At 36.0% G+C, this 12,607-nt stretch overlaps 1 protein-coding gene across 2 annotated transcripts in view; it reads right to left on the bottom strand.

Moving 5' to 3' along the window:
* LOC106130601 (nostrin) overlaps window positions 1-12,607 on the bottom strand; it is a 52,570-nt gene that overhangs the window by 22,914 nt on the left and 17,049 nt on the right. For both annotated transcript variants that reach the window (XM_060953638.1, XM_013329491.2), the window contains exon 2: window positions 685-874. In XM_060953638.1, coding sequence (XP_060809621.1) covers window positions 685-801 — 117 coding nt within the window. In that variant the 5' untranslated portion in view covers window positions 802-874. The remainder of the gene's footprint in view (window positions 1-684; window positions 875-12,607) is intronic.

Here is a 12,607-nt window from a genome sequence, read left to right as displayed (position 1 = left end):
ACGCGTGCGTTAAAATTGCACTATGTAAAAATAAATGTTTGAGGAGGTGAGTCGTGCAGAAATATTACACAAAATACTCCGGCTTTGACTGTGAGACCGTACAAAATGAACCACTTTGGTTCGCGTCATATTCATAGAAATCGTAAGGCGACAGTATGAATAAATTTTTTTTCTATAATCTAGCGCGACTTTGTACGTGAATAATGCCGTTCGGTGGGAATTTTGGAAAAACTTCCCTTAGTGTTCTCCTACAAATAACTAACACTCCCATAATATTTCAAAAGCAAAATAATCCTCCAACATTCTTTAGATTAGCGAGACAAACGAACAACAATTCAAAACAGAAGAGAGTAAGAATGTGGATGAGGCGAAAGAAGTACCTACGTAAGTTGTTTTAAATGTCACCCTGTATGGTTATCTTAAAAGATATGAATATTGAAAGAATTCCCCGATAGTTTTTGGAGACTTTTGTATCGGAAAGGTGAAGACTCCGTCTGTATTGTGCATCCTGTATCCAACATTTCCCCGCGGACTTCGGTAGCTCCTCGGAAAACGAAAAGCAATAGTTTTTCACGCGGTAAAAAATAGCGTCGCCCGTGCCATCCTACGGTGTCTGTCGGCGGTCCGTCTCACGAGAGGCCGATGGTATATATGTCTATGATAATGATGTATGCAAACACTTACCCAATAATTATCTTTGTAGACCTGATTACTAGACCTCAAATGCATCATATCTTCCAAGGTTGTGTGCCAGCGGTCCATGCCGGCGGCGATCTTGTTAGAAACGTTTTCCCGGTTCATTTCTGGAGACACCTGGCTAGGGGAGGGGGAGGGAGAGGCATCACCGCGAGCCTCGCGGCTGTGGGAGAAAGTTCTGGAACAAAAACAAGAGGTTAGTAAGTAAAATTGAAGTAGTTGTAGATATACTACGACGTTATGGTTAGTTGAAGTATTAATTCTGCCATTGTAATTTATTTTTGATCTCAAGTTTTGCTCTTAGAATTTTTTAAAATGAGAATATTCAAAAATACATACAAATTATTTCTTGATATCCACAAAAATGTGTTGTCATTATCTTTTAAAGGGCGTTATGGTCAACTGTCTTTCCAACATTTCAAGGAGCAAAATCTGTACACAACTAAGGGACTTTATAGTGTATGTAGTGACAGTTCATTTTTCTGCCGTTCCTTCCGATTGCATCATAAGGGGATCTTCATAAAAAAATCATTTACTTAGCGGATAAATAGCAGATTGGTTGCAAATATCCATGAATCACTTAGTACACTACCGGCCAGGTTACGTGAATCATTTCCTACGATGTGTAATACTTTACCCACTATGTTATAATTATGAGGTAGCTAGCTCGAAGGTAAGATGGAAATGTAAGCGGAAACTTTGTTTAGGCGTCAAATACCTTAGAAATGGGAATATAGAGAGGGTAAACTCAAAATAAACTGAGCTACGGAAAAGAAAAACTTATACTTCAGATTTTGAGTAAATGTGCAGGTCTGCCGTGTGGTTCCCGACAGTTTAAATAGGACCACTTCACCCCTTTCCCATGGATGTCGTAAAAGACAAAATGTTGATTATTAATTACTAAAAATTATTAGTTTACAATATAAATATATCTGAACTTAAATTAATTATACGAGTTATATATAAGATTCTCATGCCTTCTGATTCAGAGTCTTAGATCTCATCGTGATCTTATCACATATCTGAGGAGAAATGGAGCGTGGCATGGAAATCATTCTTAGAGTATCATTTGCTGAGGCGCGATACGTTGGGAATTAATCGTTATAGCTTTTACACACTGCTTTATTAAAATTTTGAGCGTGTAGCGTTAAATGTGATCTCATTTTTGAGCAAAGTTTCATCAAAGTAAGTTGTGTCATTTGCAAATTATAATTTTCGAAACCACGTTGTATAAAAAATACTAATTCCAAAACGATTGTAGGGCTGTCTAAATTGTATGGGTCTCGATGGAGACGAAAATCGATATCGACATCTGTAATCCGATACGCTGGACGGTCGGACACCTACAATCGATTTGCCACTGTTCTACTGACCCCGCTGACATAATCGAATCATTCGATTAACATAGAAATTGATGCTGTAATACTGCGAACTATCTATTAATTATTCCAATTTTATCATAATTCGATGTTAAATAAATGCACGGTCGAAATAATCTTCTCTACATCGTTTGTTTCAATATTTATACTTTTTAATGCTATTATCACAATATAATTATACAATACTAGAAGCCGCCCGCGACTTCGTCCGCATGGAAACCCTATCAATCCCGCGGGAACTCTGGGATAAAAAGTAGCCTATGTGTTTTATTCTGGGTCTTCAGCTACCTACATACCAAATTTCATGGTAATCGGTTCAGTAGTTTTTGCGTGAAAGAGTAACAAACATCCATACAAACTTTCGCCTTTATAATAGTAGTAGGATTTATAATGGTCACAGGCCAATGGGAACAGTTGGCGAACGTTTATGGGGCTAAAACCAATATGAAGAAACCCAATGGTAACTTTTATTCTAAAGTGAAATGGCTGCAGATACCTATACAGATCTATGCGTTGTTGAATCATAGGGATACACCAACTGGCCTCCATGGCTGCCGAACTATTACCTAGACTGGGTCATGTGTATGGGATGCTAGTGGGCCGAATGCTGGGCTATGGAGTGAGATATGGACATCTACCACAAAAATATATCACTTAATTTTGCCAGGCAGATGGTAACTCGCTGCTCATTGGGTCATAACTCGTTAGAAAATGCTCATTAGACTGAACAATTTTTGTTAGTGTCAGGGGTACCTAAGCATCAAAGATTACTAGAGCCTAAAGACCGCGCACGACCATAATGACGAGGGATGTGTACGTCAGGTAATAAATATTTAACGTCATCCACTCTGACCTCCGTCGAAAACTTCAACTAGGTATACTAATATTATAAAGCTGAAGAGTTTGTTTGTTTGAACGCGCTAATCTCAGGATCAACTGGTTTGAATTGAAAAATTCTTTTTGTGTTGAATAGACCATTAATCGGGAAAGGCTTTATGCTATATTACATCACGCTGCAACTAGGTATTAGGAGTGAAGAAATAATGGAAAATGTGAAAAAAACGGGGTAAATTATTCATCCTTGAGGGCTTCAATGATGCCCAAAATAACTATTCCACGCGGACGAAATCGCGGGCACAGCTAGTAGTTAATAATACGTAATGCATGTTTTACAGATTACAGGGACCAGACGAGCACACGTTTCCTGCGTCCATCACAATGGGTGGACCATAAACAATGGCTGCGTGTATTTACAAACAGACGCGCCAACCTTGTTTGGTGATTGGAACGATCTCAATAGATTGTATTTATGTACAGTGGCATAGCTATAGCAGAGGAAATTTAAATGCAAATGATAAAATAAAAAGGGGCAAATTTTGCAGATTTACAAAGTTTCCCACGGATGACGTAAAAGGCGACTGAAGGAAAGGCTAATAAACTTGGAGTCTTGTTAGAGACGATGGGTCAGAAACCTATCATTCTTTGAATTTCATTTCAATCATTAACCCATAAAGCTGAACGTGTCCTTTCTTTCTTTTGAAAACTGTTATCCCTGTCTACCCGGCAAGGGATGTAGATGTGGTTAAATAGATGGATTAAACGAAAGTTTATGTACTAACAGTCATCTAGTCATAAATGAGGTTAGTTGTATTCATAACGCATTCAACTTTGCAAAAATTTGTGAGGCACGCATATTTAAAAATTATTACGAGTATACAGTCTTCAAACATTCAACTCGAATTAATGTTTTAACTCCACACGGAAAAGTGGTCCTGAATGAAATTTCAATTTTTATTTTTATTTTTTTAAATTTTCTAATTAACCTAAAAGGTTAAATTGACATGGATTAAAAACACCGCAGCGTAAGATAAAAGCGTAGAGTAAAGATGATGTTTGAGGTTTGAAAACAGCAAGTTAATATTATACTCAGATCACTTTCACTCGGTAATTGTGTTGCTGCATTCTTCAAATTATAGTGCTTCGAGAATAGAAGTGACATATTGTTATATCAGAATAGAAATGCTGGCGTTTGTCACGTTTGCGTACTTATATAATGACGTCCAGGGTCTGCTTTTGATCATGATGACCTCCTTCTATCTTACTGTGACTTTAACAGAGGACCATTTTAAACTTGAAATAACGTTGTTACAATAAAAGCGAATATAACATTCGTCACACATTTTCATAAAAGCCGGTACCGCGAACGAATTGTACATAATATGTTGCAGTCGAAACTCTCATCAGGACAAAACTTTTGACTGAAAATGTCGATATATATTTTTAATTAGTAGACTCCTACGTCGGAAAAAAATATGCCGACTCGACCCGTTAACCACACAGCACAAATTGTTTAAATGTCTCAAAGTAAATCACTTTAACAATGCCACAGGTGGCCTTTATAGGAATGAACACCTAATCACCTGCGGATTGCAAGATGGCCGACTTCAGATCACGCACATCAATCTCCATTACACTAACGGGTAAAGCAATTTCACAATGAAACAAATGGTGCAAGGTTCGGTGTTCGCCACGACAATTGACTCCAATAGAAAGGTCGGTGTAATTTGATTAGCACTGCTCGTCTAATGAGAGACACTGACCTAAGGATACAATGAATGAATTCATGGTGAATATAATGGGGAGCAACTTTCATGCCGGTTTAGAAGCGCAGATAAAAACTGGCTAAGTGCGAGTCGAACTGGCGCATGAAGGATTCCGTACCTGTTACCGTTATGTTGCCAAAAAATCATGTATGTGGCATGGGAACCCTTAAATATTTATATAATAATTATAGTGCGGCATCAGAAATTCATCATCTGTGAAATTTCTACTGTGTAGCCATTATGGTTCATGTGATACAACCTGGTATCAGACGGACGGACAGACAGCGAAGTCTCAGTAATAGGGTCCCGTTTTTACACTTCGGGTACGAACAACGTCTTCGCGTGCAGGCTGTATGTTAGTAAATCGTTTAAATCCATTTATATGAAGCTGTTTGCGATAGAAAAATCTTTTATATTTGGACGGGTGCTTTTATCGTATGCCTTCAATAAGATTTTCGTAGCAACATACATACATACATATGGTCACGTCTATATCCCTTGCGGGGTAGACAGAGCCAACAGTCTTGAAAAGACTGAATGGCCACGTTCAGCTATTTGGTTTAATGATAGAATTGAGATTCAAATAGTGGCAGGTTGCTAGCTAGCCCATCGCCTAAAAAAGAATCTCAAGTTTGTAAGCCTATCCCTTAGTCGCCTTTTACGACATCCATGGGAAAGAGATGGGGTGGTCCTATTTTTTTTGTATAGGTGCTGGTAACCATACGGCAACAATTAATCAAATAACTTTTACTAAGGCGGCAAAGTTCCCAGGGGATTTACGATATAAGACAATATACATCAGTGAAACCGCGTTCCAAATCCAGTCTGATATGTTTTAAATTGGAAACTATGTCAGGCCGAGTGGCCGTTTGAGGCTAATCTTGGTGGAAAGTGGTTCACCCGTATCGGAGATATCATTGTTCAGTTTCCGGTCCTGATATATACATATGTATGTTTATACATAGACCGATAATACAATACTATATGTAGCAGTTGACAGATGGGCGATACTGTGATACAAAATGTAGAATCATGGATGATTACTAATCTCTCCCGGATGGGTCTGGGGGAACATTATTTTTATCATTATACAACAGTAGAAGTATCAAGAAATTTAGAGAAATGACAGCGACATAGTCGTATTGAATTGTCGTATAAATCTGCATGTTTTCTCACAATATACATATCTTTTAACGGAAGAGCGCGGTCGGACCCAAATAATCGCCCATGTAACAAATCTCATGACAGTATATTTGCATTATGAATCAAGTGAGTAAAAAGACTGTATTGCACTGAAAGGGAAAACCAAAAGAATATCAATTTTATAAAGGCAGCGTTATCGCAAATGCAATCTTATATAGGTACCTAAATCATATATTTCGCAAATATACTATGATCTAAAGAGAAATGCAAAATATTAAGCGCTTGCCTCTAATTTTAACTTTTGCTTTTTTGATTGCTTCTAATTTTAACTTTTTTCACTATCTTTTAGAAATAAAAATATTATTTTCACTTTTATCACATCTGTAGCACCGTTATTTTATTGTCGTGTGGACGCTAATTCCCGAAACGAGGCCAGTTTAATACGTATGTCGATCTTAAACAAATAAAAGTTCTTAACACTATAAGGGCGAACTAGTCCCAATCTAGGTTACCGTAATTGAAAACAACCGCAACGCAATAGGTACCACCACAGAGCACAAAAGAACGCCTTGTCGGATTTAATCGATCCTGCTTGCTCTGTGCAATCGATACCAGATTTAAAGCGAAGTTGCGTTAGAACTATTGTCAATTTTGTGATCGAGTTTGCATTATAGAGTGCGTAAATGGCAAGTACTCGTACGAAGTTCAAAGACAGGCTCTGACGGTAATTATTTACAAAAGTTAATGAAAATTTCATTTCGATTCAAAGTTTCAATTAAAGTGTTCAATAAGAAAACTGAAAATTAACCCTAAAGACATTTTTTCTGCTGTCGGAATAAATATGATTAAGTTAAATAAAATACCGTCATTGTGAAATAACTTTAAAAAATTTGCTACAGCTGATTTTTCCTTATGGTCAAAAAAGGGCTTAAAATTTTTCATAAACTTGTTATAAAAAATGTAGATATTATCGTTTAAAACAAATATTTGTAGCAATTTGGGGCTATCTTATATGTAGCGACAGCAGTGTTTTGTCAGCTGAATTAGTACAAGTTTAGAAAGGTGTTGTTTATACTACAATATCGTTTGCAAACAGATGGCCCTGAAGGAAAGCGGTCAGTGGAGCTTGCGAACAGTATCAATATCAGGGATAAATATAAGATATATACAGGTTTACAAATGCAAACCTCACTGAACTAAATTCATCACCTATTGTCTACAAAATGTATAGAACAGCTGATTATTTCGCGATTTGGGTGTTGGCCCCATAATAAAAGTTGTTCATTGTGATTGTCTGAGCAAGTAGTTAAAAGGTTTAGCGTTTGATACGAGTCACTCTGTATAGAAGAAAATATCATACAGGGTTACTGGTATATGACATACCTACTCCATTAAATGAAATTATTACTAAAATTATTTAAATGAACCCCGAACTTTATTTTAATAATTTTGGTAAGTACTCGAAAGAAAAGATATTTCTAAGTTAGGCAGTTCATCGATATGCTTTGATGGTTAGGGAAAATATTGTGACGAAACCTGCACATTCAGGCTACGGGATGTGTAACCATTAATCAATATATGGGTAAGGCTCCTCTGCAAAGGTTGCAGCGGACAAATGGGAGCATCGCTTCATGTAAAAATCTGACTAACCCAATTCCAAGATTTGGTTACAAATTGACCACGGCCGCAACCGGCTTTAAAGATTTAAAGCCGGTTGCGGCCGTGGTCATATATCAATATATGTAAGTAGATAGATATCTACTTACATATATTGGCAGACAAGAATGACAATTAAACAGCCAATAATAATGTGAGTGAGTATTATGAACATAGGTGTTAAATTGTAACGACTTAATGACATACAAGTATGGCCGTGAAAATGAAACCAGAAAGTCGAAATGACCAAAACCAAACCGGTTTTTCAATCATGATGTCAAGTGATGTAATTTCTAACCGTCAGTCTTACGTAAAACCAAAACCGCATTGCTTGATGAATGGCATTCTGTGAGCTGCCATGTTCGCCATTTGTATATATTTTTATTTTTTAAAGATTCCGTAATCAACACTTCACTACATATTATAAAGTCCACTATTTTCTTTGACTGTATGTGTGCCCTAATTTCGGGACGATGTGAACGGATTCTCTTCCTGTTAAAAATGTAAAAAAAGGTTTTTTTGAGGAAGGTTTTTATCTATAAATGCTACCCATGCGAAGCTGGGGCGGGTCGCTAGTAAGAGATAAAAAAGTGTGAAGTGATATGAAAGTCAAAAGCCTAGGAGATACTTGTGCCACCTCCCGTTAACCTCTCTTGGTGAGGTGGTACAGACATATCTTAGGTTGACTACAAAACGCGAAATACAAATGGACCCAAAAGAAAGTCATACATCAGCATACTTCACCTCAATTTAAGGCATGTAAACGGGCAATGCCCATGAGAAGTTACGTGTGGGACACTGTAATTCGCTTGGTTATGCGATAAAAAAATCTATGCGACGAGAAAAAGAAAAAGTTCTATTTTATCTAGTCACCTGGGCCGGCTCAGATTTACACGGAGATTTGCAGAATGTTTTGTTTATATAAATTAAACTTCGAGAATAAATTTCTAAAATGAATTTAAATCTGTTGAGTGGCATAATAAGATAGCTGAGAAACTCTGATTTCAACGTGAAAGGAGTGGTAAAGTTGCCATATTTTATTTCTCATAAGTATATGTTTCAAATGTTGAATAAAATAAAATCGTTATAATTATATGATACCTAAATCATAAATCAAATTTTACTTAACCGATTTTGAAATAAGTCTTATGGCATGATTTCGTCACACATAATAACAGCTGATGTAAACCTTTGTTATTTTATGAGATGTGTATCGTAAAATCTGATTTATGTACTCCTTTTCTTATTCGTGTTTATTAATGATGATTACGTTCAATATAAATGTTAATGTACCTACTTAAGTCTAAAAAATTAAGAAAAAACATGAATAACCTTGTTCCCACGGAGTTTTATACGTACGTACCTACTTATAATTTATACATATGAGTACCTATGACACAAAACTATGAAAAGTATGTCTCAAAATCAAATAATTATTGCGGGCGAATCATATCTATATTACTTACGGGGGAGACAGAGCCAACATTGTTGAAAAGACTCTAAACGCCACGTACGGCTGTTTGGCTCAATGATAGAATTGAGATTCAAAAAGTGACAGGTTGCTAGCCCATCGCCTAAAAGAAGAATCCCAAGTTTATGAGCATATCGCTTAGTCGCTTTTAACGACATCTACGGGAACGAGATGAAGTGGCCCTACTTTTTTTTTATTGGTGCCGGCAACCACACGGCAGCAATAAAGAATAGAAGAATAAGCCTAATTCGAAGAATTAATTTTAAAAATGTTTAAAAACACTAAGTTCTGGAACTAATTGACCTTTTCTTATTAATTGTTATATTATGCCTAGACATCTCATCACCAATTCGTTGGAGTAACTAGAATACTGGATGTAATACATTAACTTTATACATTGACTTATTTATGAAGAAACTCTTGCGTAACTCATGCGTAAAAAGTCACGGGCAACTGCTAGTTGTTACTACATATAATATAGTAGAGGAGCTTAATACAAATAAATCGACCGTAACGGACAGAAAGCCGATATGAAAAAAAATCCAATCATTTGACACATACCTAACACTTACGCAAACAAACCCATTTATTTACATTTACCACGGTCATACATACACTCTCTCACAATGTTTGTATGACACTAGCATTGTTCAAGGTCACTATAACATGCAAAATATTGGAAAATGCACGCAACGCGTAACTTAATAAACCTGTTTATGTTAATTGGACGTGGTATGATTGTAAACGCATACTTACATACATACTTACATACAATAACGTCTGTATCCCTTGCGGGATAGACAGAGGCAACAGTCTTAAAAAGACTGATAAAACGTGATTGTAAACGCACTATGCGATAATTAAAAATTAATTAAATGAAAGAATATAAAAATGTATTATGGTTAAGGGATAGTTCACACTTTATTTGTGGCACGATATGGGACACTAATCAATAGGTATATTATCATTGAAGTGAACGTGCCCCTTGATGCCAAGGGGCTGTTGGCTCTGTGTGCCTCGTAAAGAATAAAGACGTGATTGTATGTTACATACATTTAATAAAATTTAATGTTACATTTGATTAATATTCTGTGATTTAACCGTCGATTGACTGACTGACTCAACTGATTACCTACCTATCAACACAACTTTCTTTATGGTATGGGTTTTTGTAAAAAGGACTTTCTGAAATTCCTGCGGGTATAGAAATAACGTACTCTTTTAGAGACATTTAGGTCTGTCAAAGCTGGTTTAAAACTAGTTCAAAGTACTAAGTAATTAAAATTGTTGACAGTTTAATTAAAAAATAGAAGTAACAAATAACTTAATTACATGTCTAATGTTGTTGATATCGAGAAATCTAAAGAATTAAAGGTTAAATTGTTCGTTGTACTTATGTTGTTTATAAAGTATTTTATCACAAATATTCCAAATAAATATAGCCTGTCAATGGTGGACGATTACTATTATTTCGCCATTTTATCGGTTCTTAATTCGCTAAGTTTACTTTTTCTGTTAAATATCTAGTATTTTTTTTTATTTATTACTTACCGATAAATTGTCTCATGAAAAAATAAATGGTGGCCTGATCTACAACTTCATCACGTTTATTTTTTACTGTAATTTTATCTATTATTTTCATAATAAGTTAAAATAGGTAGTATTTCATACATACATGCATACATAAATCACGCCTCTTTTCCGGAGGGGTAGGCAGAGACTTTATACCGTATTAGGTATTCACAATTAATTAAAACAAAATTTAAAAACCTACAACTTCATTATTTTAAAAAGCAGTTTCATTTAAATAAAGAATTAAATAAAATAAAAATGTAATAATATGTAAATATATAAATGTACCTACATAGATTTCAAAATGGTTCAGATATTTTCTTAGAAAATACTTAACTTAGCGAATTGGTAGCAAGTCGATACGTTGGACCTTGATAGAGTTGACCGCTTTTAACATTTTAGTTGTGAAATCTTATATGGAAGGTGGACAGGCTGCATGAGAATGTACTGGCACCTGTGATCTGCACAAATATCACTAAAATTACAGCTTGTGAAAATAACAGCGTAACAAGCGTTAAAGGGTTATCAAATGGTGATAACTGAAAATCAGCATCGTTGTACTCTTTCAGTGCAAAAAGATCACTAAGTTAAGACCATTTCGACTTGCTACAGCACACCTGTGTTAGTTTAAAGGATTTGTTATTGTTATATTTGTTGTTTTTGTAGCACTGTCGAATAAACATTTTATCTATCTACCTTGAATTTGAAAAATAAATGAATATTAACAAAATAATAAAGTTCTTTTTCTCCTGGCATTTGACCCGGTTACATCCCCACTTCTCTATAGAGCCTTTTGACCACGATCCGGGATTGTGTAAATCAGGTTCTTACACGAAACTCGACATGCGACTAGCGACTCCCGTCTGGCATCCGCAGCAATTGCAAGGGAAATCTAACCCATATTAATATCATTGTAAAAGCTACATGAATATCCTTTTCCCTTAGTCGCCTTTTTCGACATCCATGGAAAAGAGATGAAAACCTATTCGAAAGTGCTGAAAATAGCCTTCATATTATACAATATTTTGTCATAGAAAAGTAAAACAAATAAAATAAGAACTCTGTTGTACAATCAGGCGCAGAAATTGGAATTAAAAATGAAAATTCTTTAAAACATATTTTTAAAATAAATAATTTGTGGTCTCTAGTAATACAGGACCTTTCCAACTCTCATTTTGGGTGCTATAGAAGGCAAATAAAGGATGTAAGTAGTTATCCAAGGATTTTTCGTTGTTGTAAAGGAAAGAGATATTTACCTAACAATAAGAATTTTCTAGAACAGCAAAAGCAATATTTATTATTAAAATTACATAGTAAAAAAAATGTCCAACGCAACTGTGTCGTGACTCTCGACTTCACATGTCCGTCACACGAATACCTTAGTCGTGAAACCTAATAGTGTGTCACGTACATTTTAACACCTCTGTATTGGATAGCGTACAACGCTGAAAGTTGAATATTTAACACGGTCTCAGACGCTGTGTGCCGTGTGATTCTCGGCATTTTAGGATATAGTAGGACCACTCTATATCTTTCAAATGTATTTCGTGAAAGGTTACTAAGGGCGCCGTGTGGTTCCCGGCACCATTACAAAAAAGAATAGGGCCCACTCCATCTTTTTCCCATGGATGTCGTAAAAGGCGACTAAGGGATAGGCTTACAAACTTGGGATTCTTTTTTTCTTACGCGATGGGCTAGCAACCTGTCACTATTTGAATCCTATCATTAAGCCAAATAGCTGAACGTGGCCATTCAGTCTTTTCAAGACTGTTGGCTCTGTCTGCCCCGCAAGGGATATAGACGTGACCATATGTATGTATGTTACTAAGGGTATAGGCACCATCATCTAGTGTAGCTTATACCATGATCTTATATGGGTTAGGATCTCCTGCATAGATTGTGGGGCATGACGCACCCCAGGCTCCTCTCCATAGAGTGGAACGGGACTAACGCTAGGAGCCAGGATGATGAAGAGAGGAACGTTAAAGATAATTGTAACTCCAAGGTCATGGGGAACTGATGGATGAGCTCATTAAGTAATGTTGGCAAATCTGAACACGGACCTTTTTATCATGAGCGAAATAATG

The sequence above is a fragment of the Amyelois transitella genome, chromosome Z, assembly GCF_032362555.1.
Source record: "Amyelois transitella isolate CPQ chromosome Z, ilAmyTran1.1, whole genome shotgun sequence".
In the NCBI taxonomy this organism is placed as follows: Eukaryota; Metazoa; Arthropoda; class Insecta; order Lepidoptera; family Pyralidae; genus Amyelois; species Amyelois transitella.
This window is presented reverse-complemented; position numbering and strand designations above follow the sequence as displayed.